The sequence below is a fragment of the Aquila chrysaetos genome, chromosome Z (assembly GCF_900496995.4).
Source record: "Aquila chrysaetos chrysaetos chromosome Z, bAquChr1.4, whole genome shotgun sequence".
Taxonomy (NCBI): Eukaryota; Metazoa; Chordata; class Aves; order Accipitriformes; family Accipitridae; genus Aquila; species Aquila chrysaetos.
Window position 1 is genome coordinate 60,101,455 of NC_044030.1, and position 20,215 is coordinate 60,121,669.

The following is a 20,215-nucleotide window of genomic DNA, read 5'->3' on the forward strand; positions in this document are numbered from 1 at the left end:
CCTCACAAACCTGTTGTTGGGATGAAATGTGATGAGATATGTTGAAATCTCATGGAAAGAGCTGCAGATTGTAAACTCTTAGTTTGTATTTGTGACTCTGGCTTATATAAATGTATAATTGCAATGAAGTAACACAGTCAACCATAAACTTTACCTCTGAATCAGCACAGGCTCCACAAATTCCACACAGTGATTACAAAATATCTAATGAACTTCATCTGATACACAAGCTTTAAGTAATTAACTAAATGTCTGATAACATAAAAGTAGGATTAGGAGGGGTCCTGGCAAAAAATCCAGTGGCTTTGCCTCCTTCACAGCTCCCCACCGCTTCAGAGGTAAAGATTATGGTTTCTAGGGTAACTAGACACACACACACAAAAAAAGGACACATTGTGTAATTTGGTTTCCTGAGACTGTCAGAACATTGTTGGGCCAGAAGCATAGCCTAAACATGATTATTAAAGAGATTTGTAATTTATTTAACCACTCATTTGAATTCACAGTCATGCTTTACATACATTTTTAGTTTTAAGGGTAATTCTCATATTTAAATGCACAGTTTCTAACAAATAGTGACACTTTAAAATTCACAGACTATTATTAAAGACACATAGAGGACAGATGGTCTTGTTGTATATGTGCATATGTTACCACTGAGGGAGTTTGTACTTTGTTTCACGCCACATGCACACATAAATGTAAAGATTTGAATAAACATATAATTCTCCTATGATATTTATGTTTCTGTATGGTTTATGTGCATAAGCATACACAGATGATAGACCAGATTACCATTTCAGATCGCAGCCTTTCACACTGTGGAGGGGAGTAAATTATGCAGGTCTTACAGAGGTGTAAGGGCCAAAAATGATGATATGGCCAGTAAAGTTGGGGACTAGTGAGCCTTCAAAACAGAAGAGACTTAACTTTGTCTCATTCGGTATTTGCTAGCCAGGGCATAGGCACACAGATGCGCTCCCACGTGGACACTTGAGCTGTCTCTTTGTGACAGACTCCACTCCATTTTCTTTTTTTGAAACCAGAAGACACCATGCTGCTGCTGCAAAGCCTGCAGGGCACTGCCACCTCCTACCTTCAGGCACACCAACCGTTCTTCACCTACCTGTGGGCACTCCTGCCCTCTTCTCTCCACACTTCCAAAGCTTCATGTCACAGCATCTGATGAAGTGGCACGTACGCCTCTTCAGGACCCATCTTTTCCACTTATCAAGGTCTGGGTGACTCAGAGACAGCATTCCTTCCTCCACTTTCAACAGCATTTAGGTCACTAAAGCTGGGTCAGACAACTTCCACCCAGTTATCCAGGACCTAAACATGATGTTACGCAGATGTCCCAGCTGGGATGACGGCACTACATTAAACCACGCCCAGGAATGTTCGCAGGCACTGGAAGGCAATTGTCAGTTCTGCTAAATTGTTTGAACCCTGGCATGTTTTTGGGCCATGCAAACTTGCGCTCCTCTGGAGCATCCCCGGGCAGGGGTCTGGAGGCAGACCACTCCAGCAGCCACCCCAAGCAGCTTGCCTGCAGTCACCCTGTCTTGCCAGGACGAGGGGCTGCTTGAAGAGCTCATGGCCTCAAGTTGCGGCAAGGGAGATTTAGGTTAGATATTAGGAAAAATTTCTTTACTGAGAGGGTTGTCAGATATTGGAATAGGCTGTCCAGGGAAGTGGTTGAGTCACCATCCCTGAAGGTATTCAAAAAGTGAGTAGACAGGGTACTCCAGAACATGGTTTAGTGGGCATGGATGATGGTTGGACTTGATGACCTTGAAGGTCTTTTCCAACCTAAATGATTCTATGATTCTATGGCCGTTTCGTGACAACTGGCATCAGTGCCAGAGACTGTTCCCAGGTATGTTCAATTTACTAGTATAGACAGAACCTTTTGAGACTTTCCCAGGTCAGGGCTGATCACCCAGATACGCTTGATGGAGCCATACTCTATGCTAATGAGCTGATTCCTTTCTAATCATTCAAGGCATTTAGTATTCATACTTACCATGAATAGAGCCAATGCCTTGCAGGTGTCTATTTTACAGATTATTAGCTGTTTTAAATCTAAATGTAATTACCTATTTTAAATTCTTACCATAAATATCAGACCTCCAGTATTAGAAGTCCTCCACATTAAGAGCCAAGCAAAGGAGTTTGAATCCATATCCAGATAAAAGTCCTCAAATAAGTAACCTGGCACCCAAAAATTACACCAGTGAGTCACTCTACTAGCAGTGTGTTCATGCCCAGTGCTGCTGTAAGCATCCCAGGCCCTGGTGAAATCCAAATTTAAAAAAAAACAACAACCCACGTTACTGTTCAGCAAAGTGCTTGCAATGAGCACTGTAACTGATTTAACTTTATCCTGTTTTGTGGGAAGGCTGATTTCTTCCAGTATCCTTCATATTTCAAGATTCTCCAAGATAAGTGTCCCACTCCCCCAACCAAGACTGATTGCAAACTCCTCACATGCAGGTTAACTTAGCAGTGCCAAGGCCTGCAAGTCACTTAATACTGTGGCCCTAACTCTTTTGGGCAAATAAACACCCTGAAGGAACCTGTAACTTTCAGGGGGCAGCTGCAGTAATTTTAATAGAGGTAGATTAGAAGATTTCAGAAAAATTAATTCTTGCAGAAAGCACTACTTCCTGCTACTGCCTTGCCTTTCTCTCTCTCCCTGCCAAACAAGCACTATAATTTCATTTCCAGGACTGGGAACTCAGGTGCTCAGTTACACAAGTCATGCTGTACAGGCTAGTGATGGCAACTGAAGCATCAGCATCCCCGCTGCACAGCGTTGTGACCTGTGGACGCCTCTTTCTCTTTTACTTCCTCCTTCAGAGCTGTATAGGAAGAGGGATGAGATGGTAGGTAGTGAAACAACCCAAGCAAGCCAGAAAGGCCCCGTTCCTTTGCTCCAAAGCAATGGATGCACGCTTGAGGAAAATCCTCTTCTAGGCAGGACAGCAGGTCAGTACTTAGCAGACCTGAGCAACTGAACTTCCACAGTGTATGCATGAATGCCCCTGCATGACATTATTTTAGACGTGGACAGTAGTCAGCAACACCTTAAGGCCAGAGAGGTGCTAAGCCAATAGAAAATCAATAGCATTTAAAAACAAAACAAAACAAACCCCCACCCAAAACCCCAAACCCACCACTCTGTATACATATAAAAATGTAAGTAAGCTTAGAAGATCAAAGAGTTTGGCTGTATTTGTGCATTATATAGAACTGGAATGTTTTACACACAGCCAGCATTTTTTGCCTTGAGAATAATTAGGAAGGATTCGAGATGCCTAATTGCGCTTCCAAGTCATATCAGGCACTAGCTAAACTGTACTGCAAGCACCAACAAACTTGCATTTCCTGTTCTTAAATGTTTTGAGTTTTAACTGCTGAACTATGAGATAGAGATCATAGTAACAGCAGCAGAACAGAACAAAGGGAAGGGAAGTGCAACTGAAACAGAAGCTTAAACCAAAGCAGTAAACTGCATGTTGTTGATGTGCTTTTATTAATAGGACATGAAAAGGACATTATAAGGGATTCAAAGCATGAGGGTGAGGAGGGAGAGGAGGAAGACAAAACACTTGAAATAAATGTTCCATGGAGAGAACATCTCTAATAATTTATTGACCTTCAGTTTCACATTGTGAAAAAAAAAAATGCAAGTTTTACAAAACCTTAAGATGTAGTAGCAAACAAAAAGACACAACATAGACAATTTTACTTCTTCACTTGCACAGTTTTCTTTTAGCACATGAACCACGTCTTCAATAGCCAGGAAAGGGAAGATTATTCTGCTCTAATCACTCTTATTCAGACAGGTGTCAGACCTAGAGAAAAGAGGCTGCACAATTATACCAGAAGAGGAAGGCTGTCCTTTGTTATATGTTTCTACAGCAACCAGCCTGCAAAATAAGAGGAACCTTCCTGTCTCATGCCAGGGTTTTTGTGTGCACTCCGCTGTGAACTGCATTTGTTTCAAAGTGTGGAGTGTTTTGCAGGACTGGAATGGTCAAGTAGCTAGCCAGGATTCCCACATCAATTCAAAGAGCAACAGCCTAGCGCATTCCCTGCAGAGCCAGAGGCCCACCCTGACTTCAGCTTCCTTCAGCCTACACACAGGAATTAATCGACGACTTGAAAGCAGACCACAACTTTGGAAACAGCTGCAGAAAATTCATCCCACTTTCGGAAGTTGCATGGTGCTACAAAACAGATTTCATAAGCTAAGTAGTTAGATGCAGTGCAGCTTCACGTCTGGACTCTAATCAGCTTGACGGAGAAAACAGGTCTCAAACCTATATGCCCTTATTCAAACAAGGGAGCCCCTGGGGACCCAGTTCTTCGCTTCCTTGTACCTCGTACAGTCACTAGTGCCTGGGGAAAGGACATGCAAAGCACAGGAACTCTGATTTTATGGCTCCCTTTACACTCCTGGGAGTGATCCACAAGATGAAAGGCAACAGCAATTCAAGGCTGTTTGCTTCAACAGTGCGACGTGTGCAAGTACAGGGATACAGAAAGGAGACCTACCCTATCTAAGATGTTTTCCTATTGCTTAAAAGCCATCTAAGAGAAAAGAACCAATGCTGGGGGCGGGGAAGGAGGGGTGCTGTGGGTTTAAACACTTTTTTAATCTATCATTTCAAGAAATCAGTTTAACCACAGGAACTGTAACTCCTCACAACTAGCTGGGCCTCACCCTTTAAAAAAATGCTAATGTCTTTGTTAATTAATCAATGTTGTCTCAGTATTCACAGAACTCCAAATACCCTGTTTCTGAAATGTAAGGGTCTACTCCAAACAGGAAGTCAAATGTAAGGCAGCACAGAGAAACTTCCAGTGACCAGTGTAAACACTTTCAGATGACAAAGCTTTCACAAATACAGCTACATCACTGTCGCAGAGAAAGGCAAGCATCACCAATGTGACTATTTTTGTTTTGCATGCACCCATGCAGCTGTTTACTTACACCGCAGCACACACCAACCATGTTTACTGAATGTGCCAGTTAAGTTGGGCTCCAGAAACATTTAGGAAAAAACACAATACTATACACACTTCATGACAGGATCTGGCAAAGAAAGCACCTGTGAAACATAAGCTTCTGAAATCCAGAAGAAAAAGAGTAGCTTCATCTCTGTCTCAAGACCAGACTGATAAGAAACAAGTTTATTTAAAAATCAAAGTTTGGTTTCTCAGGATTGTATCTGACGCTTCTGAGCAACCAAGTGTTTAAAGACACACCTGGCTAAGGAAAATAAAAGGCAGCAGAGTTTGAGGGCTATTTTTAAGATTAAGAGGTTTGGTTTTCTATCCCCATAAAAATTTTGCTAGAGCACTTGGGTCTTTGACACCTGGCCACTCAGATGATCATCTGAAATCCAGGTGCATGAGGCAATCCAGTCAGTGCAAAAATCGCTGCTCTTCTTTTTTCTTTTCTTTCTTTCTTTTTTTTTTTTTTTTTTTTTTTTTTTTTAAGACTTCATCACTAACCTATCTTGAAGTTTTTGTTTTTATTTTTTGAATCACCATACTCCACTCATTCAGGTCAATGTGGCTATATTGTAGGTACCCCTCCTCCAACCCAATAAATAAATAAATAACTTTGGACAATGACTTCATCTGGGCTTGGTGTCCGGAAGCTCTTCCACAGTATTTGCGTTGCAATCAGGAAGCTGCACAAAGAAAGAGCTGCAAGAGATTTTGGCTATTTCCAGATTAGAAATTGAAAGGCATGACCAACAAATGAAATGTAGCAAGGACACCATCTACAAGACACACCACATGCAACCTGGGGAAGCTGGTGGCCTGAGAAAGTGACCTCCATGGCTTCTTCCTTTAGTACGTGTGTAATTTAAGATCCTGCCTTGTAATCCTTCCATTTCCAACTGGGAAACCACCCCTCCCTTCCACCTCCAACTGTTACCCAACAGTTTTCTTTCTTTGTGCAGCAAAGCAAGTCAGTGATCACAAAATGTGCAAAACATACAACAATTCACACAAGCCCTTGCAACTTGAAGACAATCGCAGGCATTGTTTCAGCATGCAAGCACTGAACAATAAATAACTATATCTACAAGTAACATAACAGGAATGGGACAGTCTGAATTACTTATAAATACAGGGAGGAAAGGGAACAAAGAGCATTTGGGGAATGTCATTTTCGTTCCCCACTGTTGCAAAAACATTTCACCACTGGTCTGCTCCTTATCAGGCGGAAGGTCACTCACTGCACATGGGACAATGCAACGCATGATCTAAGAGATGCTGTAGGCACTGCCCACAGACAAGCACGTTCCGGTTAGCAGAGTTCAGCAGCAACAGTGCTGTATCTTCATTCACAGCGGCATCTCGCTGCTTCAGACCTGGACTGCTTCCCCTGCAGCTGGCGCTGGGACTTCAAACCACCACAAAGAGAGGTGACAACCATTTCAAATTTCACATACAAACCACAGAGTCCACAGAAATCGAGTGCTGTGTACTGCACAGCTCAGAGAAGTTCTGTCTCTTCTTTTTCTTCTTTGAAGGACTAATTAATATTGGCATTAATCCACAATTACTAGCACAAGGATCAGATCACAGGTTCGTCCATTCATATTTAACCATGTGCTGAAGCACTGAAGACAGTTTTTTCCCCTCCCATTCCTTCATGTCTAGGTTAGATAATTTACAAGGTGCAGATGATTTTCTTCAAATGCAAGAGACGCTGAACTATTTTTCTTCATTAACATCTTTTCTCCAGATCTGAGGTTCCAATTCTCTTCTCCAAAAAAGGAGTAAACTAAAAGCAAGGGGGGGGGGAAGAGAAAAGACTTAAGGGGTTTGTCTGAGACAATATACCACCAGGTTTTTGTTAGATGTCAAAGAAAATCTGAAAGTTAGGCTTAGGATACAATCCAGTTGATGGACTTCCCTGCCCCCCTCCCCAACCCCCCCCCAATGTGCCTGTGCGATAGCCAACTACTGATAAATAACCCAGCCAAGAACATAATTATTTAGGGTCAGATTCTGCCTTTATTATTCTATTAGCCTTCCAGTGCAAACCACCCTACTGATGCCAGAAAGGCTGTTTAATTTTTTGGCTATAAGTTCAATCATTTGAAACCTCAATCAAACTGGCCCAATACAGTTCAATGTGATGGGCTCTGCATCCTGCATACTTCAACATTTCTATGTTCCCCCCAAATTTTAAAGGTTTGTACATTTGTTTTAAGCAAACATAATCTTGTGCAACTTCTCTTCCACAAGAGCCCACATGAACACTTAGTGCAAAGAGCTTTTTCTGTCCCCGGGCCAAAGCAAACCTGGCTGGAGTAAAGCAGAAGGGGAGGTGAAGGTGTCTCACCCCAATGCCTCCATTCACCATGAAGAATTCTGAATTGAATTTATTCACAATATAGAAAGGGACATATAATCCTCCTACTTAAAACATATCTACTATTCATTACAGCAGAAGTCTGCCTCATTTCTTTTCACACAGCAATGCACCATGCATCAATAATTCCATCCTAGAGTCCTTTATAAAAAATTGATTAATTATTCAAGACGACATTCAGCCTTTGGATGCTGAGATTGTGCTTTGCTTTTTCACTGTGAAGCTGTATTAAAATGCCAGCTTCCAAACCATCATCAGCTCACAGTCATTTCTGACAGCACTGCTAGAATTTTAGGAGGCAAATCCTACATCATTACAATGCAAAGATGCTCCAGTGAACTCACAGTTCATTTGAACATACCACATCTCTCAAGCTGTGATGTCTAAGAACAACAGGAAACACTCAACAGGAAATGCCACAGCCTACGTAACAGCCCAGAGCATCAAGCCTCTTCGCAACTGTGGGCTTGAAACACACTATCATCATTATGTCTAAAAAAAGGTCTCTGCACTTAGTGTTGATTAGTCTTTTCTAGACATTCTTCAGCGTAGCATGCTCTTCTTCCCACTGAAACAGACTATCAACACTGATGCCAGAACAATGTTCCCTACCATGGGATGAACTTTAAAAAAAAAAATTATAAGCAATTCCGAAATAGGGGGGGCATCCCCAACCTACTCAAAAGCCCCAAGTTTGAGGAATGAGACAAAGCAGCAGACTGAAGTCTTCCTAAAAGCTGTCAGACTGGGGCCACACAGCACCATGAAAACAGAGGGTAATCAGAAGTAATTTCCGTTTTGTCCCTCCCACCCACTGACAAAGCAGCAGGAGTCAGTAGAAAAAAACCAAAACCTACTTGCTGGATGAGCATACAGCATTGGAGAGAGTTCCATCTGCGGCTGCGTTCAGCCAGTTACCTTGTGTGTTAGTTAAGCTAAAATAATAGCTTTCAACAAGACACTGCAAAACAAAGGAAAGCTTTTTGCACTGTTATATTCTGAGGACTCTTTTTCAAAATAAAACACTCCCTCTCATGTACTGTAAACTTCAGAACAATTAAGTCAGTCTCAGAAGAATAAGTCAGTATTTTTCTTGGCACAGACCTGAGTCCGGGCATTCAATACTGCTGCTTTGATAACACTGAGAACTGCTGAAAGTCAGTAATAATGGAAATTAACTGAAGACGTCAAGACGTTGTTCCCAGCTAGGAAGGAAGCCACCACGCAGAAGTCAGGGCTTCCATTTGCTGCCTGTTGGGGGTGTGATTACTCCTAGCACCCAGGATCTGGTAAGTCTCAAGGGTTTGCCCTGCTTTCGCAAGAGAAAGTTTGGGAAAAATGAAGCAAGGAGAGGAGAGAGGGCAGTGTCTTCAAGACAACCACCCACCTGGGACAAGAGCAGCTGACGGCACAACACAGCACAGTTTGACACTAGATTTCCACGTTGACCTGCTGCTTTGCATGGGCCCAACCTTGCATTCTTTACTCAATCAAAGCTCCCAGTCAGCTGAAAGACAGCTACAAGATGAATCCTCAGTGTACCACAGAGTAAGGAATTTCACAACTACCCTACATTTCTAGATATATACTTCTATCTACACTGCTTCAAAGACATTTGGGTTTCGTGTTTACTGCAAGAGTCAGGCAAATGTCTCCAGCTGCAAAAAAACAAAAAAAACCAACCAAACAAAAAAGATCTGTCCAAACAGAAGAACCTAGGGAAGTCTTCATACACAAGCTGCTCTTCCCATTTTCTGGAGAACCTCCATCAGTCTGGACTTCTAGGTAACTTAGATGTAAATGCAGAGCTTGTTTAATTACTGCAACTGTATTTATTTGCCTTGTTCCTTCTAACCTGCTTGCCTTCATGGTTACGCTATACACTGTTCAAATCCAAAAAGAAATTACCACTCACAGGGAATGGATTATTTAGGATTAAGCATGCCACTATATTTGTTTGGTTGGCTGGTGGTAACTGTGATTCTGTACTAAAGTCTCAAGGGGGGAGTGGGGGAAAAGAACAACACAACATTAAGGGGAGTCTGCCAGATTTGTTGCAAAATACACAGATTAATAGTTCTGGAAAACATCAGTGACTTATTTTAAGTGGTGTAACTCTAGAAAAGATAAAAATAAGGAAAAAAAAATAATAGTTGAAGTGACAGTTAGTAGTTAGCATGAAAAAACAGATTTGAAGAATATTAGCAATATGTGTAGGTACCTAGATTTTTTAGTGGTTTTTTTCCATTAACCTTTTCTCCTCTCCTCCCAAAAATGAGAAATTCACAACAACCAAACAAGCAAGGCCAAATTCAGACTTGCTTGTGAGAAGATACAATGCTGAAGTTGCATCTAGTAAGAGCTTGGCCCATTATATATAATTAAATTGTTTTGGAACAGTGTGTGCTATAGACTGGTAATTATTTCAGCCAGCAATATTAATTACATGTCATCCTGACACTATATCTCCTCCAACATATATGACCATAACTATTTTGAAAAATCTGCATTTTAAAGTATATCAATGGAGCAAATGCAACCTTAGCCCATGCAGGTGCAACAATGCTCTCTAGGTGGGATCGAAAATTAGGCCTGAAGTGCCTGTAAAACACTTTTCGTAAGGCAGCAAGTTTCCCCATAGGCTGTCTGCATGGAGAAGCATGCTGTCTGCCCAGAAATTCAAGTGAATTCACTATCAGGCTTCAGATCAGAATTTACAGTATCTTTTGGGGCACTGTTACTGGATATAGAGAGTGACCTAGCCTCTGTCATCAGGAAAAGGGCACTAAACCATTGTTTAGCATGCATTTAGTATTTCAACGCAGAGCAGGATTCAACTTCCAAAAGATTATCTGCATTACCCCACAAGTTGAAAATGTTGGTTTTGTTCAGTCCTTTACATCTAAATCATATGGGAAAAGATCCTGTAAAGAGAAGTGGGTGCAAGATATGCGACAAACTACTTCCAGCATCTGGCTTGTCACAGACATGGTACCTGGCTTACAACAACCTGTGAGTGTATGCGTCTCAGTTGCTCCAGCTGTAAAATTGGACTGAATATACTCACCCTCCTCAGAGCTGCTGCTGAAAAGCTTTGTGAAAAGCATTATTACAGTGGAATTTAAAGGTGTTATTTCTTACCTGATAATTTGTAATTGCAACATACACACAATTATGAGGGGAGGTGCTTCCATGTGCTGACAAAAGCCGTTGGAATTAATGAATAGGGCACAGTTGTTATGCTGTTCCATACATCTAACGTGGGATCGTAGCAGTCCAATGTTTTGCACCTCTGAATGCCAAAGTAGCCTCCAACGACATACAATTTGTTTCCAGATGCCACTGCGTGGCAGCTCATTCGCTTAGCCGTCACATCTCCCACCTTAGTCCACTGGTATGCCTCACTGTTGAATTTATAAGCAGAGCACGCAGAGAATTCGGTATCTCCACCCATAATAAAAATCTGGTTACCCAGAACAGCTGCAGCTGTGTAGCGCCAGGGCTGAGGGCAGGTGGCTGGTACTGTCCATCTGTTTTCACACTGATCATAGCACTGAACTTTGGGCAGCTTGTCATGGCTAACACTGGTACCTCCGAAAGCAAACAGCTTAAGCTTTGCGCTGACTACAGCTGCATTGCTTACTCCCTCTCGCAGTGGGGCAACCATGGTCCATTTGTTGGTCACAGGGTCATATTGTTCTACTTGCTTTAAGGATACTGAAGGGGAAGCTGGAAGGCAACCAGTTGCTGCGGTGTGTCCTCCTACTACATACAAACAGTGCTTAAGTTCAGCAGAACCATGCCCAAACCTAGCCACCAGCATGGGAGCAGCCTTCGACCACTCCTCGTGAAGGGTGTCATACACCCACACGTCTTTGGAGACTCCGTTTTCTGACCCTCGCCCCCCAGTGATATACACTTTGCAGCCTATGGCACAAGCACTGAACTCTTTCCGTGGACTTGGTATGTCAGCCTTTGGAATGATCTCCTTTGCCTTTTGGTCCACCAGGTACAGCTTGTCACACATAAAGGTTTGGCCACCCAGAAGAAAAAGTGAATGGCCAGTTTTACGGGGTCTGGCACACAAACTAGTGACCACTCCATCATTCTGTAAGATCTTTAACTTGCATCGTATCGATTCTTCTACGATCTCTTTGCTTTTCCTTTGCTTGGTGATAAGTTCTTCCATGGCCACATTCTCCATAAGGTATATGGCTGGCAAAAGGGCCAGTCTCACTGTCTGCAATAGCTCAGGCAGGTAACAGTGACGCTTATTCAGATCATAGCTGACCCAGTTGATAGCTGATTCATACACCAGCCTTTCATCTTCGGTTTCTAACTCTTCACTGGAAAGGAGCTGCACTACCATGTCTTTTGGCAGCTGGAGAAAGTCTTCGCTTTTACTGATACTCTGGAAGTTGCTAAGGCACATCCTCCAAGAGAGTTCATACAGCTTGGTGCACTGGTGAGCATCCGACAGCAGCAGCATGCCAAGACAGTTGGTGGGATGAAGGTTTTTCTCCAGAAATTCTGCACAAGCATCCCGAATGTCCTGAAACTCCAGCATGTCACCGGCCTCCAGCAGTGACTCCGCGTTCTCCTCGTTGATGATAACCCTGGAGGAATATGCATAGTCCAGAAGAAGCTCCAAGACTTCTGGGTGAATCGAATTATGAAAGTTGACTTCACTGTCCTGGCTCTCTTTCAGTCCTCCACTGAACATTGCTTCAAAATAGCGGCTACAAGCAGCTAGAACGGCTCTGTGGCAGGGGAATGACCTGTTCCCAGCATGCAGAAGTACATCTGTAAAGAGACGCTGCTGACGCAGAAGGTTCAGGTGAGTAAGGACACTATCAGCATAGGATGACTTGTGGAACAAGTATATGTTTATGGAGCCACTACTGGCCCTAGATTTGCGATTTTCATGCATGCTGACTGACATTTTCTTTCACACCTATAAACAAAGAAAAAATGAATAAGATCAATGAGACAGTTAAATTCGTTATTGTTTTTACATATCAAAAAGTGTATCTATTATTCACTATAAAACAGGGAAAAAAAAGCCTTAATTTATAGATGAGCGGACAGCGAATTGCATCTACCTTTGGCATGTGTTGGGTTTTGGTTTTTTTTTTTGTAAGATGAGTTTCATAAATGACATACTCTAAATTCGTTGCCCAAGAGCAGGTTTGTCTTGGGAAACCTGATCGCCAACTTTCATAGCAATACAGTAAGCAAGTAAGTCAGAGGCGAAAGAAAAGGAACCAGGACCGATTTTCTCACCCTTCCCCAACCTAGACCAGCTGATTCATTACATACGTACACATGCACATGCTTGAAACATTCTCCTGTACTGAATCATAGCAGGAAGAGCTACCAGACAGAATACTTAAGGAATGTCAAAAGCTGCACGGGGAACAAAAACCTACTAATCCCATTAGGAAGCTTTCCTTTGGTATAATGATTCCATATGCAACAGCAGAGAATGAAAAAAGAGAACTTTAAAATAAAAGTCTAGCAACGATCATAAATTTAGACTTGCGAAGTCATAAAAAAAAAAAAAAGACGAGTGAATTTTAGAGATTACATCTTGAACTCTGCCAGCAGCCACCTGCTATAGTGATGCAGCATATACATGGGCAGAGTCAGCAGAAAAATGTGTTTTGATTATCAGCTAAAGTCACCAAGGCATCATCGCCTCTGAAGCTACCTTGAGAGTCAGGTATTCAGAGCACAAGCCATCGTTCATTTTGAGGTTTGGAAGAGGCATAAAACAAAAGATATAACCTATCCTACCCTCCCTATTCCTAACAAACACAATGCTGTTCAGTCCCTCTTTGGAGGTGAACATTACTCTTACCTGCCATGATATGCAGATCTATGTATGATTACAGCAGCAAGTCTTCAGATTTAATTAAGAGTCAAGCCAAAATAGTATGGAGTATAGGGAAACGGAGGAATACTGGCAGCCATAAAAAGCTAATGGCCATAAGCCACAGTGCAAATAATATGAGACGAAGCATACAGAGCCCAGTGCAAGCTGTGGCTGTGACCACTACTGTAATAACCTTGCTTCTCTCTCCCCAAAATGCAGAAGAAGCTTGGAGAAAGATGAGAACCAAACTTCCCTAATTACTATGATATTCGCATGCCCAGAGTCCCTTTTACTGCACCTTCAAATAAGGAACAGGGCAAAAGCATACCTGAGAAGTGCCTGATGCTCAAAGTCAGAGCATGACCTGGGGCCAGTTGTGGAGGTTTTTAATGTGGATATACTTCCCTCTCTCACAGACTCAAACATTTTCATATTCCTGAGCATGTTTAAGCAGTACAGAACTGTACAAGCCCACATTTCACGCTTCAAGATGACATGAGCTTTACAAGCTTCAAAAAAAGCTTTTTTTTAACAAATACATGTCTTTTTCTAGATTCGTATGACCAGAACCTTCAACAAAATCAAAACCATATATGATTAATTTGGGCAGCAGACTCCATTTCAGAACAAGGGATCTGTGTATAGGGAATATGCAACACCTGCAGATTAACTGCAGCATAGCCAGTACCATTCTCCTTGCTAGCTGTGCTAACGTACAGAATAATTGATTTGTCACATCCAACAGCAAGTTTGTGATACACCTTTCCCTTCAGTCACAGCAAAAAAGCCCCTCAAACCAACATCAGTTAAGGAACAAAGAGACACCTTACTGTAGAACTACCATAGCCCATTTCCTTTAATCTGAAACATGACTTTGTGATGAAACTTAACCAGGATTGAAAAGAAAAGCAACACGGCTCAATATACAGTGCTTAATTCAAAATCCTCCAAAACAGAGAGGAATCCTTACTCTACCCTGCAGAAGTTTGGAAAGGTATTTTACTAATGCTCCCTAGACCAACCTATTAAATGTACTAACACTAAGCACAGAACAACTTAAGGAGGCTGGTAGTCTTCACAACACAAATCCTTTTACAAGGAAAATTAAGTTACCTTTAATACAATTGTATGGTCTGGCAAAAAAAGTCTCAGATGGCATTCAAGGATCCTGAGCACTAATCTCAGACTAAAATTACCCACTTAATCTATAGCCAAAAGGATTATACTGACCATATACAGGTTGAAACCTGCTGGAACTGAAGGATTACAGAAAGGGTCATGGCTTGAAATACTAGTACACAAACAGTTGGGAGACACAGATGGGAAGGTGAACCCTTTACTGGCAAAGCACCCCCTGCAATTTTTTCAAACTTTTGCAAGCACTTTACCATTTTAAATGCTATTATGATGCAGTGCAAAGCATTCACTGGATCTCTACAGACTGTTTTCCTGCTCCGTCAGGACGGGAGCTAAACACCCACTAATCAGAGACAATAGAGTCACCAGGATCTGAAGATACTCATTGCCCCCTGCTCTCCATCCCAATTAAGTGAATGTGTAGACATCACAGTCTAGGCATGTCAGGATCTCTATGGAAACACAGTTCCTCTCCTTTCCCCCCACATATTGGGGGAATTCAGAGTATACTGAAAACTTTCTTTTATCATGCACACAGGGTTCAGAAATAGGGCAGGTAAAGTTCATGTCAGAGGCTGCGAATGCGGGCGTTCAGATCTTTCAGCGGGCTCTGTACTCCAGTGAGCACCACTTGCTCAGCATCATTCAGAATGAGCCCATAACCACAACAAAATACAGGCAAACATAAAACACCCACCCTGCAGTTATGCATACGTTGGAGGCTAGTGAGCTACAGACCATATGTAGAAGAACAGATCACTGCGCATTACCCAAGCCCACCCACAGCCATAGTAATGAACAACGCTGTAAAAAAAAAAAAAAAAAAAAAAAAAAAGTAAGATCCACTCTCAAACAGCTACTGAATAAGGCACTCAGTGTTTCACCCCACCAAAATAGAAGATTTGGTCTTTCAGTGAGCAATCCCATTTCTCATGAAGCACTTGCAGATTTCACATACGCTGGTCTTTAACTGTTCCAGTAACATTGCCTTTATCATCACAATGTCATCTATTGACAAGAATTCAAAATATGCCAATTCACATTTAAGATAAGCCAACATATTTCCCGAAACAGAACAAAGATACATATCTATCCACATCTTTTTCCTCCACTGTGGTTGCTGAGATGAGTTCACACATGGACTAGCCGAACAAACACCCTTACAAGCAATTATCATAATTTACTAACAGGCTCTGTTTCTGTAAACATGTCCTTTTGCAGTGTCTGACAATTAGCTCAGTCCAGAATTTTACAAGAATATTCAAATGTATAAATGACATCTCTGATTTCTCTATTTGGTGTTGGAAATTATGCAAGCCTCAAATATTTCGGCAGAGGTAATTTACAGTCAGTGAGCAAATGTTCATCTTGAATAGTATGAGTCAATTCCCTTCAGGCGTTTTTTCCTTAGAAATAATAATATTTGTATGTAAAAGACAAGAAGTGGTCAGTAAATTACAGATATAGATTTTATCTAGGAACAGAGGTTGAACCAAGACTTTGATTTATAATTACACTTCAACAGGCTACTTGTCGCAGCAGCCCAGTAGTAAACACTACTTTAAGACTAAACAACAGACTCCCTGCCCTACTTCTTAACAGCTCTGCAGCATGCAGGTCTCAGCCTAAATCAAATGAAAAATTAAGTATTTTCAAATTACTGACACATCCCTGATGTAGGCTCATTTTAATACAACTCTGTAATTACATGGTGGTAGTTGCGTTTTTGTTTAGCATCCCTGAAACAGCTGAAGGAGAGGAAATCTGCTAAACATCCCACAGAATTTAACTAACACTGCTTTCAGCGGCTAAATCTGCAGCGATACTAGCAGTTTTGCAGAGCCAAACCCTGACCCTACCCAAAGTCCTCTAGCACAAACTCAGTGGCTTCCTAGGACCTGCAGCGAGATGGAAAGCAGAACACGCTGCTCCTGCTAGGAATGCACTACTGCTCACCACATGCAGACAAAGAAACCCAACTCTAAATTCCCCCCCTCTTCACTCCATCACAACGCCTAAACAACTCCGCCTCCGAAAAGAAACTTGCCGGGTTTCTTCCCAACCCGACAAAGAAACAGCCCGAGAAGTTAAAATGCATTTGGTTTCCTTTATAGGGCAATAACCACGTGCGAAAGTTTCCGTAGCAGCGCAGGGAGGGCAGCGCCGCAGCCAGCTCCGGGAGCAGCGAGGCGCTCGCTCCTTCCCCTGCCCTGCCCCTCGCCCGCCGAGGGATGCTCCGGACCTCCAGGGGCCCCGAGGAGGAAGCTGAAGCCCACCGGGGAGGCTAGCAGCCTTCCTAACAGGAGCCGGCGCTTTCCGAGGACAGCCGCACACGGGAGGCGAGAGCGACAGCGGATGCCTACCCACCGGCCGCCCAGTGTCCCGCTGCCTGCAGAAGGGGCGATGCTCCCCGGCGCTGCGGGCAGAGCGGAGGAGGGCCGGGCTCCGGCCGTGCCGGGGACCCGCAGGGCAGCCCGGCTCCAGCCGGCGCGGAGGCGCGGCGCGGCACCGCACCGCACCGCGGCCGCGGACTTATCCGCGGACCCGGACTTATCCGCGGACCCACGCCGCGCCTGCCCCGGGAGTGAGGCGGCAGCAGCAGCTCTGCCTCTCCACGCCGGCCCGGCTCGCCAGCCCCTCCGCGAACCCGCGCTGCCCACCCGCCTCCCCAGCAGGGCCGGCGCCGCAACAGGTCGGCGGGCACCGACTTACAGCAGCGGCTCCTGGGCGAGCGCCGACGTCCCTCTGCCTCCGCGGGCGGCGCAGCACCGCGCATGGGAGGGCAGCGCGGCTGCCGGCGCGGCTCGGCGGTACCGCGGAGAGGCGGCCGGGCAGGCTGCGCCGCCGGGAGCCGCGCAGCGCCGGGCGGAGGTGGTGCCGCTGCCGGGAGGCGGGCCGCGGAAGGAGGGCGGGAGGTAGGCAGGAGGGACGGGAGGAAGGGAAGAAGCGGGCGGCCGCTCCTGCTGCTGGCACCGCCGGCCGCAGCTCTGCCCCGGCGGCGGCGCGAAGAAGGGGTATATGGGCCGGGGGGGGGGGGGGGGGGGGGGGGAGCGTTTATGCAAAGCGGGTGAGTGACAGGCGGGGGAGGGACGGGACGGCAAGGCACGGCGAGGGCGCAGCGCTCTCGCAGGAGTCGCTGCCCCGGCCGGCGGCAGGAACGGTGCAGCGGTGCCCCCGCGCCGCCTCGGTGGGGGCTGCGGGACGGGCCTGCCCGGCCGGCCGGCTAGTATCCCGGGCCGGGCTGAGGCGGCGCGGCGGCCCCGAGGGGTTAGCCGGGCCAGCCCCGCGCTGTGCCAGCGAGCGGCGAGCTGCGCGCTCCCGGCGCATCGAGCCCGCGCCGCCAGGCGAGCGCCGCCGCCGGGGCGGCACTGCGCGGGGCGAGGCGGGTGTTCCCCGGGGGTACCGGGCTGCCGGCGGCCGCACCGCTCGGAGCGAGCGAGGGGGCGCGCCCCGCTTTGCAGACGCCGAAATCCCTGTACGGGGGACGGGGGCGGGGAGCGGCAAGAGCCCCGCGGAGGGTGCGGAACTAACTGCGCGGAGGGGCCCGCGGGCGCTGGGGTCTGCGCCGTCCGAGCTGCCCCTGGACCGCATGGCGTGCTGCGGCGGCCGAGCCCGGGGAGGAGGCGAGCGGAGCAGCCGCGGGGGAGCGGCCGGCAGGGCCCGGGGGAGCCCGGGGTCCCGGGCATCGCGGGGGGCCGAGCGCCGCGGAGGCGCAGCGCAGCGCACCGCGCTTTCATTGCGCTCTCGTGAGGCCTTCGCAGCGCTGCTGCTTCATAGCTGCACGCCAGAGCGCTACAGCAGCACAAAGCTGAGCCTGGCTTTAATTATTTCCCAATTAACAAAGTATGAGAAAAACGCACTTGTGCAAAAGGCCGATTACAAAAATAAACATCTTCTAGACATAACAGCCATGTTTACATAATGGTATTGTGCAGCTCTCTACAAGAAGAATACAGGATACCATCCTAAACACCATACATACTGCTGATTTGCCTTTTGCTAATACCATTTAAAGCAATGGTTTTAGTCTAAAGAGCCTTCGAGGAAGATACGAGCAATTATTGTACTCCCACCAGCAGGAACCTCCTAGCTGCAGATAATAGTTTGGAGAATTCGTTCGTTCCTCATAATGAAACGTCACTCAAATTTCTCCTGTTAAAAAAAGCCCTGCAAGCAATTTGCTAACATGCAGACGGTTACTGGTATTCCTGTGGCTGGACTCCAGAGTCTGCAGAGAAGCACACACTTAGTGTACAGCAGGACACATCTGAAATTCCAGAGAGCCTGGGGGCATACGCAAGCCTGGAGAGCATGGCTGAACAGGGAGCAGATGAAAGAGTAATTTGTTTCATAGATTATTTCTTTTTACAATACTGTTTGATTGCAACGTGAAGTATTGCAGATTGCAAGGTCTAAAAATGCTGCACATCTGTATGTAATAAAGTATGTTTCAGAGCTGTTTAGGTGTGAGAAGCTGTTGGACATTGTAAATGACCTTAGGCAAGGGGTATTCACAGACACCAGTGATCACCTGAGTCCTGTATCTCTGAGGATTTTGGACTAGACTGTGAGTGTTCGACCTTTGTTGCACATTGGATTGTCCATGTTTTGAGTCTGGGTTTTCCCTTTCATCATAGCATTTCCCATAAAATGCCTTGATCCTGTTTTCTCCCATTTTCCCCCAACAAAACCCTGCAGAGATTCCACCCAAATCCTGTCCCCTTAGAGCTAATTCCCTTATGGTGAATATTCCATAGTCTGGTGTCAGAAGGTCAGATTATATCATCCTATGCAACTGAAAACACTGGGGACGCATTACTTCATACAGTGTCAGGACAAACTTCAGACAGGCAGAATTACCACCATGAGTGAAAAACAGAAAGGGTAGAGTCATGTTACCTAATCTATCGCTCAGCAACATCTGAACTGTAAAAGTGATTTTGAGCATGGCTATGAGGAGTGGTCAGTGAAAAATGAGGTCTGTAGAGAGGACAACATACGGGGCTTACATGGCTGCCCACAGCATGCAGATTTGGGCAATACTCTGCATGAACAGAATGAGGCAATAATCCTGTAAGAGAGTGACCAGATGAAGTACTGATCTTCCTTGTCCTCCATAAAATGAGGAACCTGTTGAAGTTAATCAGGGCAGAATGATAGGATGATGCCATACATCATCTGTTGGGGAAACAGCTACACAGCCAGACAGTCCCTTCTGCATGCATGTAACTCGGCACATATGCACTGTGTAAAGCAGTGCAACTGGTGGGAGCAGAGAGGGAGAAGAAAAAGTAACTCCATAGTCCTCTGCCTGTAATTCCACAGCTAGAACGCTTACAAACCACAACAGCAGTTCTCTTGAACGTGCTCACAGGAGCCCCTATTTATGTTCAGGTGACAAAGAGCATCCAAAATGCCTCTGCTCCTTTCTGCACAGGAGTTAAAACCAGGTTGCTCTGGCTGAATACAGCTTAGAACACATTTAGCATAAGAATGCTTGCATGGCTAGCATGGAAAAAACACTCAAGAAATTAACCTGGTCCAAAGCAAATCTTTGGGCTGGTTTATGTTGGTCTAAGAACTAAGTCAGGTCACATTTAAACACAGTTCCGGTTAAGCCAGTTTTGTAGATGGGCCAATCTGTATTTTGACACTGCTGAAAACAAAGCTGGCCTAGCCTATCCCAGGACATAGTTTAACATGCCCACTGAACTAGTTTAAACATGTTTCTCCTAGTATTCATATGCCAGGATAGATAGGATCTTTGAAGTGTTGCTAAATACCATGATTTTATC

The 20,215-nt window shown here is 45.0% G+C and overlaps 1 protein-coding gene across 1 annotated transcript; it reads right to left on the reverse strand.

Annotated features, from left to right (window-relative positions):
* Positions 1-3,519: 3,519 nt before the first annotated feature.
* ENC1 (ectodermal-neural cortex 1) lies at positions 3,520-17,406 on the reverse strand. The gene is made up of 3 exons (XM_030005211.1): positions 17,133-17,406; positions 10,550-12,362; positions 3,520-6,814 (listed from the first exon to the last, which is right to left on the reverse strand). Exon 2 carries the CDS (start codon positions 12,348-12,350, stop codon positions 10,581-10,583), a length of 1,770 nt encoding a protein of 589 aa, XP_029861071.1. The 5' UTR covers positions 12,351-12,362; positions 17,133-17,406; the 3' UTR covers positions 3,520-6,814; positions 10,550-10,580.
* Between the last annotated feature and the right edge of the window lie 2,809 nt (positions 17,407-20,215).

Bases quoted from the DNA above. Each gene is read 5' to 3' on its own strand.
- ENC1 (XM_030005211.1), bottom strand. From the start codon at position 12,350: ATGTCAGTCAGCATGCATGAAAATCGCAAATCTAGGGCCAGTAGTGGC.